The sequence below is a fragment of the Ammodytes marinus genome, assembly GCF_949987685.1.
Source record: "Ammodytes marinus genome assembly, chromosome: 11".
Classification (NCBI taxonomy): domain Eukaryota; kingdom Metazoa; phylum Chordata; class Actinopteri; order Uranoscopiformes; family Ammodytidae; genus Ammodytes; species Ammodytes marinus.
Genome location: NC_137215.1, coordinates 5,096,834 through 5,114,333, shown reverse-complemented (window position 1 = coordinate 5,114,333; position 17,500 = coordinate 5,096,834). Strand labels below are relative to the sequence as shown.

The 17,500-nt window shown below is 42.0% G+C and overlaps 1 protein-coding gene across 1 annotated transcript in view; it reads right to left on the bottom strand.

Annotated features, from left to right (window-relative positions):
• Positions 1–17,500, bottom strand: part of slit1a (slit homolog 1a) — a gene marked incomplete at its 5' end in the record, with an annotated part of 168,185 nt that overhangs the window by 20,135 nt on the left and 130,550 nt on the right. Inside the window, 7 exons of the mRNA XM_080036838.1 lie at positions 6,721–6,792; positions 7,159–7,230; positions 8,084–8,152; positions 12,751–12,883; positions 14,951–15,117; positions 16,185–16,328; positions 16,695–16,838. Coding sequence (XP_079892964.1) covers positions 6,721–6,792; positions 7,159–7,230; positions 8,084–8,152; positions 12,751–12,883; positions 14,951–15,117; positions 16,185–16,328; positions 16,695–16,838 — 801 coding nt within the window. The remainder of the gene's footprint in view (positions 1–6,720; positions 6,793–7,158; positions 7,231–8,083; positions 8,153–12,750; positions 12,884–14,950; positions 15,118–16,184; positions 16,329–16,694; positions 16,839–17,500) is intronic.

Below are 17,500 nucleotides of genomic sequence, written 5' to 3'. Positions count from 1 at the left end.
ACCCACACACACACACACACACACACACACACACACACACACACACACACACACACACACACACACACACACAAACACACGCGCACACACACACGCGCACACACACACACACAGGCACACACACACACACACACACACACACACACACACAAACACACACACACACACACACACACACACACACACACACACACACACACACACACAAATGCATGGACAGCCACGCATCACCTGCATCCAGTTAATAAATGTTTTGTGATGAAATGAGTCCATTTAGCTATATACAGTATCTCACAAAAGTGAATACACCCCTCACATTTTTTCAAATATTTAATTATATCTTCCCATGGGACAACACTGAATAAATGACACTTTGATACGATGTAAAGTAGTCAGTTTACAACTTGTATAACAGTGTACATTTACTGTCCCCTCAAAAGAACTCGACACACAGCCATTAATGTCTAAACTGCTGGCAACAAAAGTGAGTACACCCCTAAGAAAAAATGTCCACATTGGGCCCAAAGTGTCAATATTTTGTGTGGCCACCATTATTTTCCTGCACTGCCTTAACCCTCTTGGGCATGCAGTTCACCAGAGCTTCACAGGTTGCAACTGGAACCCTCTTCCACCCATTCATGACAGCATCACAGAGCTGGTGGATATTAGAGACTTTGCGCTCCTCCACCTTCCGTTTGAGGATGCCCCAAAGATGCTCAATAGGGTTTAGGTCTGGAGACATGCCTGGCCAGGCCATAACCTTTACCCTCAGCTTTTTTAGCAAGCCACTGGTCGTCTTGGAGGTGTGTTTGGGGTCGTTATCATGTTGCAATACTGCCCTTCGGCCCAGTTTACGAAGGTTGAGTGCACGTGGTCAGTGTCATACACAGAGGTTGGCTTTGGAAAATAGACGTATGAGTGCTGCCAGCATTGCTGAAGGGCTTGAAGGGGTGGGGGGTCAACCTGTCAGTGCTCAGACCATACACCATACACTGCATCAGACTGGTCTGCATGGCTGTTGTCCCAGAAGAAAGCCTATTCTAAAGATGATGCACAAGAAACCCCACAAAAAGTTTGCTGAAGACAAGCAGACTATGGACATGGATTACTGCAACCATGTCCTGTGGTCTGATGAGACCAAGATACATTTATTTGGTTCAGATGGTGTTAAGATTGTGGGGCGGCAACCAGGTGAGGAGTACAAAGACAAGTGTGTCTTGCCTATAGTCAAGCATGGTGGTTGGAGTGTCATGGTCTGGGGCTGCATGAGTGCTACAGTTCATTGAATTCTAACATGTACTGTGACATATTGAAGCAGAGCATGATCCCCTCCCTTCATAAACTGGGCCGCAGGGCAGTACTGCAACATGATAACGACCCCAAACACACCTCTGAACGACCACTGGCTTGCTAAAGAAGCTGAGGGTAGAGGTTATGGACTGGCCAAGCATGTCTCCAGACCTAAATCCTGTTGAGCATCTTTGGGGCATCCTCAAATGGGAGATGGAGGAGTGCAAGGACTCTAATATCCACCAGCTCCTTGATGTCATCATGAATGGGTGGAAGAGGATTTCAGTGGCAACCTGTGAAGCTCTGGTGAACTCCATGCCCAAGAGGGTTAAGGCAGTGCTGGAAAATAATGATGGCAAAACAAAATATTGACACTTTGGGCCCAATGTGGACATTTTCACTTAGGGGTGTACTCACTTTTGTTGCCAGCAGTTTAGACATTAATGGCTGTGTGTCGAGTTATTTTGAGGGGACAGTAAATTTACACTGTTATACAAGCTGTACACTGACGACTTAATATTGTATCAAAGTGTCATTTATTCATTGTTGTCCCATGGAAAGATATAATGAAATAGTTGAAGAAATGTTAGGGGTGTACTCACTTTTGTGAGATACTGTATGTTTTTGCTTTAGCCCTTGAGTTAAGGATCACGGATGCTGTGTGTGTGTGTGTGTGTGTGTGTGTGTGTGTGTGTGTGTGTGTGTCTGTGTGTGTGTGTGTGTGTGTGTGTGTGTGTATGTGCGTGTATGTGTGTGTGTGTGTGTGTGTGTGTGTGTGTGTGTGTGTATGTGCGTGTATGTGGGTGTGTGTGTGTTTGTGTGTGTATGTGTGTGTGTGTGTGTGTGTGTGTGTGTGTGTGTGTGTGTGTGTGTGTGTGTGTGTGTTTCTCACACTACCGTAGCCAATAGCAGTTTGGGATTTTGTCCATTTCGATTTCATTCGTAGCAGACTTTCTTAAATGTTTTGTTCTTCCCAGTATTTCATATCGACTGTTATTCGCTTCCCACCCTCAACCCTGTCGGGACGGAGACGCCCTGCGCTCACCCCACACCTAATACCCAGCAGGCCCAATTAGCAGCTTATTAATCTGTATAGCTCAAACCACATCCAACACACACACACACAGGAACAGACAGCCACACACACACACAGGCACAGACAGCCACGCATACACACACACACACAGGCACAGACAGCCACGCATACACACACACACACACACACACACACACAGGCACAGACAGCCATGCATACACACACACACACACACACAGGCACAGGCACAGGCACACACACACAGGCACAGACAGCCACGCATACACACACACACACACACCAACATGCACACATACACACACACACACACACACACACACACACACACACAGGCACAGACAGCCACGCATACACACACACACACACACAGGCACAGACAGCCACGCATACACACACACACACACACACACACACACACACACACACACACACACACACACCAACATGCACACATACAAAGGCACAGACACACATGCACAAACACAGACAAGCCAAATGCATGCGCGATCACACACACACTCACACACACACACAAAGGCACAGACAGCCACGCATACAGACACACACACACAGACACACACACACACACACACACACACACACACACACACACACACACACTTGCACCTAACTCAGACCCCTGGAACGTTTGAAACCCTGAGCGTTAATGATTCTTCTCGTCTTTACTGCTCTGTAAAGCCAAAGGTGTGGCTTTTATAAAGGCTTTGGCACCTTTGTGTGTGTGTGTGTGTGTGTGTGTGTGTGTGTGTGTGTGTGTGTGTGTGTGTGTACGCTCCAGCGCGTCCCGACGCTCCTGCCGGCTTTGGCGTCGCGCTGCGGTCTCTGTGAAGGTTCAAACTTTTTAAATATGTTGAACCTGCTGCCGCGGCGTCTTAAAGTTGAAGCTATTAAAATGCAGCTCATTGTCGCCTCAGTTTTGTTGCATTAACCGTGAAAAAAAAGAAAGCGGTGTTCTATAATTGCAACACACACACACACACACACACACACACACACACACACACACACACACACACACACACACACACACACACTTGCACCTAACTCAGACCCCTGGAACGTTTGAAACCCTGAGCGTTAATGATTCTTCTCGTCTTTACTGCTCTGTAAAGCCAAAGGTGTGGCTTTTATAAAGGCTTTGGCACCTTTGTGTGTGTGTGTGTGTGTGTGTGTGTGTGTGTGTGTGTGTGTGTGTGTGTGTGTACGCTCCAGCGCGTCCCGACGCTTGAAGCCGGCTTTGGCGTCGCCCTGCGGTCTCTGTGAAGGTTCAAACTTTTTAAATATGTTGAACCTGCTGCCGCGGCGTCTTAAAGTTGAAGCTATTAAAATGCAGCTCATTGTCGCCTCAGTTTTGTTGCATTAACCGTGAAAAAAAAGAAAGCGGTGTTCTATAATTGCAACACACACACACACACACACACACACACACACACACACACACACACACACACACACACACACACACACAAAGAAAGAAGAAAAAAACATGGCACCAATTGACATTTAATGGGAGGCTTGTGATTGATCAGGCCAGCAGCGGAGACATCAAAGTTGTTCTGCCTCATTTGGACTCTACTGAGACAGTAAGGTAGTCCAGACAGTCTGCGCGTAAATTAATGTGAGTGTGTGTGTTGGTGTGTGTAGGTGTGTGTGTGTGTGTGTGTGTGTTTTAATGTGTGTGTGTTTGAATGTGTGTGTGTTTGTAGGTGTGTGTGTGTCTGTCTGAGCTTTTATATAGTTCTAAGTCTGTGCATAAATGTGTGTGTGTGTGCGTGTTTGTGTTTGTGTGTGTGTGTGTCTCTAAGCTTGTATGGTGTGTGTGTGTGTGTCTCTGTCGGCCTCACATGGCGTCTTACACACACACACACACACACACACATACACACACACACACATACACACACACACACACACACACACACACACACACAGACTTTGCGAAAGGGGGGGAAATATGTTAAAAGTGAAGGTGGCGTGAGTGAGTGAGAGCAGGGATAACGGACACAGCTTCATTAGACATCAAAGCGGCGCGCCCGGGCCTAGCTAAAAGGCGCTAGGCAACGGCTGCTAATGATGCCCGCGCTTCACTCTCATTGCGCGGTAGAGGGGCTCTCGTAACGATCGGGGGGCTTCAGTCGAAATAGTGCCGTAAAAACCTGCCTTTGTTCAATGTTCGGGCTTTGTTGTCAGTTGTAAAAAAAAAAGTGTGCCTACTATGAGCACACATGGAAGGCCGATACGTCTCTATAATACTCCCACCCACACACATGCTAACGGGCAGCAAGCCACGGGATGACAAACATGTAAGATATGCATGCAGGCACCAACACACACACACACACACACACACACACACACACACACACACACACACACACACACACACACACACACACACACATACACACACACACACACACACAACAAACACACGGAAACATTTGTACGGCTTTACTTGTGAGGACATTCATTGACATAATGCATTCCCTAGCCCCTTACCCTAACCATCAAAACTAAATGCCTAACCCCAACACTTACACTAACCCTAACATAAACCTAATTCATAGAACCTTCAAAACCTAGTGTTAACCCGGACAAAATGTCCTCACTTTTCCAAAAATGTCCTCTCTCTTATGATTTAAAACTCAAATTGGTTCTCACAAAGATAGTTGTACAAACACACACACACACACACACACACACACACACACACACACACACACACACACACACACACTTAATCTCATAAGCAGTGCTGGTCTCTGTAACCCCATCCCAGAACTAAACTGTACATTTGAGTTACAGTGCGCTCCATCCAGCTGCTGTTTGAATACTTTTTGAACGCAGGGTCCAAGGAATCGTTTTATTATTTTTTTTTTCCTCAATTTCGTCATCTTTCGTGTCCAACGCATTTACATCCTACATGTGCAGTTATGGAGCAGACCCAGCCCTCCCATGGGGCACCCTGCATGCTCACCCAAAGTACACAATCAAAAGACTTCTCCATAACTTCATAAAAAGCCCGGGGGCTAAGTCAAAACCATTACGGTTAGCAGGGGCAAAACGTTCGCCCGTAATCAGTGTCAAGAGTGATTTTGTACAGTGGTTATGCGGGGGCGTGTGTGTGTGTGTGTTTCTGTGTGTGTGTGTGTGTGTGTGTGTGTGTGTGTGTTTCTGTGTGTGTGTGTGTGTGTCTGTGTGTGTGTGTGTGTGTGTGTGTGTGTGTGTGTGTGTGTGTGTGTGTGTGTGTGTGTGTGTGTGTGTGTGTGTGTGTGTGTGTGTGTGTGTGTGTGTGTGTGTGCGTGTGTGTTTGGCGATAAGTTTTTTGGGGGGCGTTTGGAGGTGAACGGCACAGACAGGGCAGATGTCTAAAGATGAGGTGTGGGCAAGAGTACGTGCTGGAAAAGACACACACACACACACACACACACACACACACACACACACACACACACACACACACACACACACACACACACACACACACACACACACACACACACACACACACACTGCCATTTAAACAAGACACTGCATGGATTCCTGGGCCTGTCATAACTGTTTAGACTGCCTCACGGACTCTGGAGTCAATCAAAGATTCTCGGCATCTGCTGCTAGCACTGTCTACGCGGGTTAAAAATAACCTCCCTCTCTTTAATAACTCATTTAGTCTGTCTGTGTGTGTGTGTGTGTGTGTGTGTGTGTGTGTGTGTGTGTGTGTGTGTGTGTGTGTGTGTGTGTTCTCTCTCCTGTTCAAAAAAACTTTTCAGACAGAAGTTGCTGTTTTGGGAATTGTCTAGAAAATTATGTGTCAACAAATGAATATTTAAGGCGAGTGAGGCAGACAAAAACAACAGCTTTTTTTTAAAGCGTTGGTCAATTTTGAGATTTATTTAGCTATTTTGCTTCCATAACATGTCTTCTTTCATAGAACCTCTACATAAAAGGGCCAACATGTTAATGTAGGTGTTTGTTTGACTAAACCTTGTCTGTTTGCGACTGTATATTTTATCTATACAACCATCTTTAACGGACATCATCTCAATTCGTTTTTTTTCAATATTCTGAATCAAAAATCTTTACACTTACATCAACTACACTTTCAGTAATCATTCTTAGCACTATTCCGAAGGTTATTAAGGAAGGATTTGTTCATATGTTGTAAACTGCCTGATTTATACTACATTATGTTCTTAAAAACATGCAGAAAATGCATTTTTAAGACCTGAACATGCACTCTCTCATAGCACCAGCGAGATGCATTTCATAGTATAAATAGTATTTCAAAGACCATAGAGACTGACATATTTACACGCTTGCATTTAAAAAACACAAAACAAAAATAAACTCACAGCAGTCTGAGCGAGTGCAGCCCACCGAAGGCCATCCTGGGGAGGCAGCGCAGGGAGTTGTAGCTCAGGATTCTGCAATGCAAAAATAATTACACACGGATATGAAACGTCAGCTGTTTCCATCGTACTACTGTCAGCACTATGTACAGCTCCGGAAAAGATTTAAGGAAAAAACAAGTCTGGATTTTTCTTAAATCTTCATCTCTCTACATACTTTATTGAAAAAATGCTCTTAACGACAAAACAATGTATTGTGAATTTGGTAGAAATGTTGTCAGTAGTTTATATTATGAAACCAACATGTTAATTCTACTCAAACATATGGCTATAGGTAGTGAAAAGAGAGACACTGAACAATTGGAGTGGTCTCTCAATTTTTTTCCTGAGCTGCAGTAAAGAAAACGTTCTCTTGTTTAGTGATGCCGGTTTAGGACTTACAGAGTGGTGAGTTGGCTCATGTTGGAGAAGGACGAGTTGGTCAAAGAGTTGATCTTGTTATTGCTGAGATCTCTGGAAGGCAAAATAAAGCAGTAGTTAGTAAGTTTGAGTTATGTTGATTTGAATGAATACATTTGCATTGTTTGTGTGTGTGTGTGTGTGTGTGTGTGTGTGTGTGTGTGTGTGTGTGTGTGTGTGTGTGTGTGAGTACGCTTTAACCTACAATGTTAAAGGTGGACTCAGCGATTTTGGAGAACGCTTGTGTGTGTAGGATGACAAAGAAATGGATGGTGTTCATACACAGCGTAGACTATGTTAACTGATATGTAAACAAAGGGAATGAGAACAAAATGGTCCACTGTAGCTATAGCAACTTAACTGGTTACGGAGCCTAGGCTTTTTATAAACACATTTTTGTTTCAGGTAAAGGGATCTTGAGGAGATATTCACTGATGTTGACAACAGGCCTTCAATAAAGTCATAAAGAAAACGACAGCAGTACACAAATAGAAAGCACAACGAAGTCCTACATTGTCAAACACTTGCCCTGCGTTCCAATCCCCATACTTCCCGACTATTTAGTATGCCAGAAAAAGATTTAGGATGTCCCGATACATGCACGTCAATTGTAGTATGCTGAAAATACATGAATGCCCCAATAACTCCAATAGCATTTTGGAGTATTCGTCTTTATTCTTGACATTTCTCGACATAATGAAAAAAAAAACTTAATTATCTGATTTTTTCTCTCTCTCTCCTGTGGCCCTAAAACTCTTCTGTACTTTAGTATGTAGTGAAGTGAAAAAGAAAAAAGTATGTCATTTGGAACGCAGGGTTGATCATGTGAAATACATATTCGAAAAGGAGTGGGAAGAAGTCGTACTGTATATATACACCGGGACGTTAGACAGACGTATAAACTTACACCAGCTGAAGGTATTTGAAGGCTGCGAGCTCCTTTGGCACAATGCTGAACTGGTTCCCATCCAGATATCTAAACAGAGAGACACAAACATCCAGTAATGAGTCAGTGGACTCCGTGTTAGGATTCAGCCGGAGCGAAATAAGATACGAGACCTTCAAAACACAAAGGTTTAACAATACTTTGTACATCTGCAATCAACTTTTGGATTGAAATTTAATTTTGTGGCAGCAATTTTTTTTGGTTCCAACAACTTTAATTTGTTGAGAACCGTGAATAAACAATAAACATAGCGCTTGATTTGCATGTTACACCGATTTTTTCCCACATTTTTCTTACCCTCCTCCCCCCCCCCCATACACACACACACACACCCTACCACCCTACCTAGCCCCAAAATTGAAAAACAAAGCTTGAAAGAGTGAATGAATGAATGAATTTTTATTATTGTGTCATGTCCAAACAAGGACCCATCCCCTTCGGGATTATAAGACACCAACAACTGTATCAAATTCAAATGATAACATTCACTTCCTGTAAATGGTGATCACATTTCACAGTAGGACAACAAGGAAACAGACGCAAAGAAAAGAAAAGAAAAGAAAAGCAAACATAAAGATCTCATTTATAAGTGTTTTTTGTTCTCTTGGTCTTATGGTGTGTGATATGATAGAAAACTCCAGAAAATATACTAAGTGGACATTGGTAATACCATCAAATACTAATATATATATTGCCGTTGTGGAGTCCGTACATTCAAGAAAATGTGATTACTGTTGTTTATTTTCTAAACCAATGTTGTATTTAGCTTGGAGAACATTTACAGTAATAAAGTGTTGGATTATATCAACATATTTCAACTGCAGTTTTCAGAAAGCATTGTGAGAAAGTTAATGCAAACTGTATTAAACCTGCAGTGTGTAGAATTGTCCATATTTCTGCATATTTTGGACCAAGGCCTAGTGCCGCCATCTTGAAAGTGTTATAATTGAAATGTCATCAGGTGCATTGTTTAAAATTTAGAATTGTTCTTGTCCTTGAAGGCCACTGTAGCTTCTGTTATTATTCGAAAGGGGTGGTGTTACCCAGGGAGCGTTGCATTCTAGAACTTTGTAGAACTTTCTTGATGATGTCATATTACACACTGCACCTTTTTAATGCAACTGCTCAACAGTACAATTCATTCTAGTTAAGGTTCTCTCTATATCTTCATTCACTCACATTCTGCAGCGTATGAAAAAGGGTGTAGAACGTACAATTTCCAGCTTCGGAAACAATGCAATACTACCTGCATTGTAGTAAGTGAGGATACCACATATACCATTCCATAATATATGTATTGTGTTATATTTGGTGTTATACAGTTCATGTGAGAATGATATTCTGCTTTTAATTTGGGGTTCTGTTTCTATATCTTCATTCACTCACATTCTTTCACATTTGTATCTCATGCAACGTTGAAAAGGTGCAAAATTTATTGCACTGTAGTAAGTGAGGATAACATACAGCTCTGGAAAAAATGAAGAGACCACTCCAAATGTTCAGTGTCTCTCGTTTTACTCTTTAGAGGCATATGTTTGAGTAAAATGAACATTTAGATATTATAATATAAACTACTGACAACATTTCTACCAAATTCACAATACAAATATTGTCATTTAGAGCATTTTCAATAAGTAATGTAGAGATGAAGATTCATGAGACATCCAGACTGGTCTCTTAATTATTTCCGGGGCTGTATATTATATATATTACAGTTGATGTGAAATTGTATTGTGTTTAAGTTGGCAGATATGTTGTACTCTGTGAGCTGTTAAGGTGCAGGGCGGCTTGAGGCGGTTATTATTGTGGGACGTCTCACTCTTTCCCAGGCCGTCTCCGCCAGCTCAATCTCATGTTCCAACAAACAGCTGAAATGTTTGGTCTTTCACTTCCAAGTTCTCACTCGGCATTGTGTCCAGACTTAGCGAAACATCCTGTATAACAATTCCTCTTCCAGAAACATAAAAACTGGGTCATGTATCACTCCGATGAATAACAGGACTAGAGGGGGAGGGGGGCTGTGGTGAAGTGGATAGGGTGGTGGACCCGCAACTACAGGGTCGGTGGTTCGATCCCCCGTCTCCCCGCCACATGTCCAAGTGTCCCTGAGCAAGACACTGAACCCTAAATTGCTCCTGATAGTTAGCCTGCACCCTGCGTGGTAGCTGCTGCTGCTATCGGTGTATGAATGTGTGCTCCAGTTGTAAGTCGCTTTGGATAAAAGCGTCTGCTGCTAAATGACATGCAGTCTTGAGCTGTTGAGTTCATTCTCAACATCGTATATCGTCTTTCTTCTCAAAGTCCACAATGAAAACAAAATGTCCTCCGCTCATTTTCTCTCTCTATTTCCCGTGGCCCTAATTCTCTCCGTACGTTCCTGAAAGTGACCCGGCGATCTACCTTCTGCAGTGACTAAAGGTACAAAAAGGTGTGTGTGTCTATGCACGTCCTGTGTGTGTGTGTGTGTGTGTGTGTGTGTGTGTGTGTGTCCATGCGTGTCCTGTGTGTGTGTGTGTGTGTGTCCATGCGTGTCCTGTGTGTGTGTGTGTGTGTGTGTGTGTGTGCGAGTGTGTGTCCATGCGTGTCCTGTGTGTGTGTGTGTTAACATACTGATGAACATCATGCCTGCAGCGCTGCAACTGCCCCGAACAAAGTGCTACCAGAGGGGCTGCATGTCACGGTGATGTATGGGCCATTAAGGGGCCCAGGGCCTTTCTCCTGCTATTGTTGTTGACTGTATATACAGGGCGGGAAAGGCAAGGGTGTGTGTGAGTGTGTGTGTGTGTGTGTGTGTGTGTGTGTGTGTGTGTGAGTGTGTGTGTGTGTGTGTGTGTGTGTGTGTGTGTGTGTGTGTGTGTGTGTGTGTGTGTGTGTGTGTGTGTGTGTGTGTGTGTGTGTGTGCCTCTGGGTTCAGACGTAATGATAGGTAATGACGGGGCACAGGACACTTGGGATAATGACGGAGCAGCGAAACCCTCCAGATGACGAGATGAAAGCCCAGAACACCTGGTCACACCTGCTGGGACAATGACAGGCCTAAAGGCTCGCACTGCGTGTGTGTGTGTGTGTGTGTGTGTGTGAGAGTGAGTGTGTATGTGTGTGTGTGTGTGTGTGTGTGTGTGTGTGTGTGTGTGTGTGAGAGTGTGTGTGTTTGTGTGTGTATGTGCGAGAGTGAGTGTGTAGAACTTGTGTGTGTGTGTGTGTGTGTGTGTGTGTGTGTGTGTGTGTGTGTGTGTGAGAGTTTTAGTCTGAAGCAGTATTGGAAAGTTCCAGACCGATTCCATTCCCTCCCCTTTCCATTGAAAACTGCTCATTAAAATGTCCTCTCGCTCCCCTTTGCTCCCGTGGACAGGCTTTTGGCCCTCGCACAAATATGCACACACACACGCACACACGCACACACACACACACACACACACACACACACACACACACACACACACACACACACACACACACACACACACACACACACACACACACACACACACACACACACACACACACACACACACACAGATCCTTGGCTCTGAGTGTGGGAGTGACATCATGCTGCAGGGAACACAGGAGAAGCAGGTCTGGGAGAATGACTGCTTCAGATATGTTTCTAGCCCTGTACTGTTTGCTTTGATTGCCTTTATCTTTAAACAGTTCAATACGTTGCTGAAGACTCACTTTTTTTTGCATTGGTCGACTCTCCCTGAGATTTCTTAATTTTTTTTATTCCCGGTAAAGGGTTTTTACTGGGAGTTTTTTCTCAGCCGAGCTAAGGGTGTAAGGGCAGGGTGTCATATTGTGTCATATTGTGTCATATTGTATCATATTGTATCATATTGTATCATATTGTATGAAATGTAAAGCCCACTGAGACAAATGTATTTGTGATTTTGGGCTATACAAATAAAACTGATTTGATTTTGATTTGAACACAAGTTGAGACTTTGGCACTTTTTTTTCTCATGTTTCTTATATGTTGTTTTGTATTGAATTTTGTAACAGCACTTTGGTCAGCTGATGTTGTTTTTTGAATGTGCTATAGAAATACATATAATACAGACTTTGACTTTTCCTAGCAATGAGTTTGTCTGTGTATAAATGCTTATGTGTTTTAATGTGAGATATGTTCTTGAACTTTTATCTGTGTGTGTAATATGCTTCTTCTGTTATGTTTTCGCTGTCAACCTGCCATGAAGTAGCCTGGTGCTACCAGACCGTTGTACTTCATTTCATTTGTGCAGAAGGTCTGGAATCGCTCAATTGACAAACGTTCACTCACTTGAAGGCGGGTGTCTGTTGAAGTTTAAAACTATTGGATCTGCCCAGTGCCACTCTGGATCTGCCATAACCCATCGCATAACGTTTGGTCGTCACGTATGTCATGCAATCAATGTCATATGTCATGAAAATGAAAGGATTAAATAAGTGTATACTTCTTCCTGCTCCTTTTCAGGCATATCTCAGAAATACAGATAATTTGTTTTCTTTTTTTTTTTTGTGAAAACATAATTTGTTTATTGTATTTCCATGCTTTTCATTTTGTTTTGTATGTTTGATATGTCTGAAATAAATTGAATCAAATCAAATCAAATCAAAAATAAATAGAAAATAAAAAAATCAAACCAGCTCACAGTTCGGTGACGTTGCGTGGGATGCCTTTGGGCAGAGTGTGGAGGTGCTTGTTGCTGCAGCGAACCACCGTCTCCAGACAGGTGCACTCACCGGGACACTGGGGCCGCGGCACACAGCTGGACTCCTCCACACCTGAGGAAGAAACAACATGCGGGAGTCAGATAAACCATAGAAGAAGAGATTGGAGGACTGATCGGAAGGGGAGAAATGACATGTGTTTGTTTTTCTAACCCTTTAATTTTTTTTTATTAACATTTATTCGACCAGGTTAAGTCCCGTTGAGATTACGAATATATTTTTCTGTCTTGAAGAAATGATGAAGGCACTTGCAAATGACAAGTTAGGACAACGTTTAAACCGTGACTTTGATGACTAATGTTTTACAGCTTTACTTCAATAAACTCTTATTATTTTCTTCTTTTTTATAAGATTTTATTTATTTAAATGTATTCCTAAAATGCACCAAAAGACTGACAGAAAGGAAAATCTTGGAAGGATAATGAGAATCGGTATGAACAATTAAATCATACTTAATACACAATTCCATATATGTTTTTTGTGTTCTATGTGTGTAGGTGGATTGTGGCAAATGTGTTTTATAATGCAGTGGCTTGGAGCCCAAGACAAATTTCCCTTTTCGGGACAATAAAATATATGTTATCTTATCTTCTTAACTCCAAGCACTGAGAACAACCAAAGAAAGAGATGGAAAAGATTAGAGTAGAATAGACAGAGCAAAACGTAAAGGAGAGACATAGTGCCACGACAGCACGATCCTTCAAGCAATGACAAAGGAGCAAGAGAAACATGTGATAAGTGAAAAGGGACAGAAAGATAGATAGAGGGAGAGAGAGAGAGGGGGGGGGGGGTGAGAGGGAGAGAGAGAGAGAGAGAGAGAGAGAGGGAGAGAGAGAGAGAGAGAGAGGGGAGATATGGATAGAGAGAGAGAGAGGGGGAGATGGATAGAGAGAGACACACACACACACACACACACACACACACACACACACACACACACACACACACACACACACACACACACACACGTATACACACAGAAGAGCCTCTTGCTAATGTAGTATCGACCAGCAAAGAGCAAAAAGAATGGGAGCCAGCCCCTCGGCCCCCGAAGACAAGTGTAACATTCATTCAGGTGCAAATGGGCTGCTGGCCGGTCAATAAGGCAAACAGCTCAATAGCTCCACACTCAGCCCCGGGCCATCGACCCAAACAGCTTAGGGGGGAAACTGCTGAATATACCAATCTATTCGGTAAACAAAAGACCGGGACAATAGCCCTCGTTATTTAAGATGATGTCAGACACTTTAAAGAAGGTTCTGGCTCATAACGTATCGCTAGAGAGAGAGAGAGAGAGAGAGAGAGAGAGAGATAGAGAGAGATAGAGAGAGAGAGAGAGAGAGAGATAGATAGATAGATAGATAGATAGATAGATAGATAGATAGATAGATAGATAGATAGATAGATAGATAGATAGATAGATAGATAGATAGATAGATAGATAGATAGATAGATAGATAGATAGATAGATAGATAGATAGATAGATAGATAGATAGATAGATAGATAGATAGATAGATAGATAGAGTACAGTTTTGAAAAGCTTCATCATTCACACACCGACAGGTTAGTTTAATAACCTAGTGGAAGGTCAGCTACCATAGGGGAGATAGATGCTTATCTGCTTTCTAAGAGATAGAGTGGTTCATTTAAAGAGACATTGCGGGTGAATCGGGTAAGATGTGTAACTTATAGATATCATCATCATGTCATATTGCCAGTTGAACATATTAGAGTCCAGATTCTTACAGAAAACATTTTGAAAACAGTTTTGTTTTTTAAGAACAAAAAAAAAACTATCATAAATCAGACAATAATGAAAAAAAAAACTTCTTTATCTGATTTTTTTCTCTCTCCCGTGGCCCTAAAACTCTTCTGTACTTTAGTATGTAGTGTAATAAAAAATAAAAAAGTATGTGATTTGGGACACAGCAGGGACAGTCTAGCTAAGGACGCACAGAAAGACAAGCTGTTTTAAATAGCTATAGTGATATTTTTTCCCATGTCCCACTCACTCTCAACTCACCCGACACTTGAGACACAGCCCCTAGCTAAGCACACATAGAAATATAACCTTATTTAAATGGTGAAATACACTTGTGTTGTCCCATGTCCCACTCACCCTCTTCACAGCGGAAGTCGGGCAGAGCGACGTCTTGTAGTGGGATCTCCTTGAGGAACCCGGGCCGCTGGCAGCGAGGGTTCCCCGTCACTATCTTCTTGCTCCTCAGCCAGTCGCCCAGCCAGGCCAGGCCACAGTCACAGTTAAACGAGTTCGCCAGCAGGTTACTGGGAGAGAGAGGGAGGGAGTATAAGAGAGGTCGTTAGAGCATTGTGTCTGTCTGTCTGTCTGTCTGTCTGTCGGTCGGTCGGTCGGTCGATCGATCTATCTATCTATCTATCTATCTATCTATCTATCTATCTATCTATCTATCTATCTATCTATCTATCTATCTATCTATCTATCTATCTATCTATCTATCTATCTATCTATCTATCTATCTATCTATCTATCTATCTATCTATCTATCTATCTATCTATCTATCTATCTATCTATCTATCTATCTATCTATCTATCTATCTATCTATCTATCTATCTATCTATCTATCTATCTATCTATCCATCCATCCATATCCAGTTAAAGGAGTTGGCCACGAGGCTACTGGGAGAAAATTAGCATAAAAGACATCATAAGAGCATTGAAATGAAATGCACAAAAGTAGTTAGTTGAGTGTGTGTGTGTGTGTGTGTGTGTGTGTGTGTGTGTGTGTGTGTGTGTGTGTGTGTGTGTGTGTGTGTGTGTGTGTGTGTGTATGTCAGGGGGCATAGCCAGAAATGGACCTGGGTGCCACTGGCCCACCCACATTACTCACCAGTGCGTCCACCATAAAAAGGTTAGCTGATGTAAGGTTACCACCAAAACATTGGCCACATAAAGTTCTATAAAATGTCGTCAGAACTGTATATTGGTGGATGGGTAATGCATTATCCCGTATTATATCACATTAGGTCATAATTAGGCGTTTAATATTCACACTGTCGAGTTCAAGCGAACCAACATATGAGCTGGAGAAACCATTTGAAAAATATAAAGTATGAAATAAAGTTCCAGTGTGAATGTGTTACTCTTGTGAGGTGCATGCAGTTCTCGATGGGCAGTGTGTGTATGTGTGTGTGACGTGTGTGTGTGTTTGTGCGTGTTTGCGAGCGTGTGTGTGTGAGTGTGAGTGTGAGTGTGAGTGTGAGTGTGATCGTGTGTGTGCGAGCGAGCGTGTGTGTGCATGTGTAGGTGTGTGTGTGTGTCTGTGTGTGTGTGTGTGTGTGTGTGTGTGTGTGTGTGTGTGAAGCCCTTACAGAGTGGAGAGGGTCTGCAGAGTGTCGAAGGCCCCAGGAGCGATGGTAGTCAGCTGGTTGTCGTACAGAGACAGCAGACGCACGTTATGCAGACCGGTGAAGCTGTCGTTATGGACACAGCTGATCTTATTGTTCCTCAGCATCCTATTAACAAGGAAATACATTAAAACCCTTCAAATAAGAATGTGTTCTGAATGGCCTGTCTGGTTAAATAAAGGTTAAAATAAATAAATTAAAATAATAAAAAATAGAAAAAAAAATAATAGTTAATAAAATTAAAATTAAAATTAAAATTAAAATTAAAATTAAAATTAAAATTAAAATTAAAATTAAAATTAAAATTAAAATTAAAATTAAAATTAAAATTAAAATTAATACAAATTAAATTAAAATATTATATTGAATTTCAAAATGTCAGCATGTCCGATGTGTGTGTGCGTGTGTGTGTGTGTGTGTGTGTGTGTGTGTGTGTGTGTGTGTGTGTGTGTGTGTGTGTGTGGCATCACTCACAGCATGCGCAGTCCGTCCAGCCCTCTGAACATTCCGCTGCGGACCGAGTCGATCTGATTGGCCGAGAGGTGAAGCTCGTTGACTGATGACGCTCCTTCAAACGCCCCGTCTTCAATCTCTGTGATCTTGTTGTTGCTAAGATTACTGTAGAGGGGAAAAAGAGTTAACATCTTTATTCTATCTATCTATCTATCTATCTATCTATCTATCTATCTATCTATCTATCTATCTATCTATCTATCTATCTATCTATCTATCTATCTATCTATCTATCTATCTATCTATCTATCTATCTATCTATCTATCTATCTATCTATCTATCCATCCATCCATCCATCCATCCATCCATCCATCCATCCATCCATCCATCCATCCATCCATCCATCCATCCATCCATCCATCCATCCATCCATCCATCCATCCATCTATCTATCTAGATTTTTTCAATCTCTGTGATCTTGTTGTTGCTAAGGTTACTGTGGTGAAAAATAAATATCACAAAAGGCAAAGTGAGACTATTCAAAGGGACACACTGTGGGTGAATACGATAAACTATTTAACTTAAAGATATCGTCATGACACTTTGCCAGTAGATTACTTAAAGCATTTTCTTTTGATAATGTGTAAATTTGCCTATCTTCAAAACATGTTAATATGTATTTTGCAGGACAGATTTTGGATACAACCTTTTTTCAATATTATATTATATAAAATATTAATATTTATATACTATGATATATATAAATATATAATATATATTTATATATATATTTATATTTATATAAAAAACTATGTAGAGTACATGT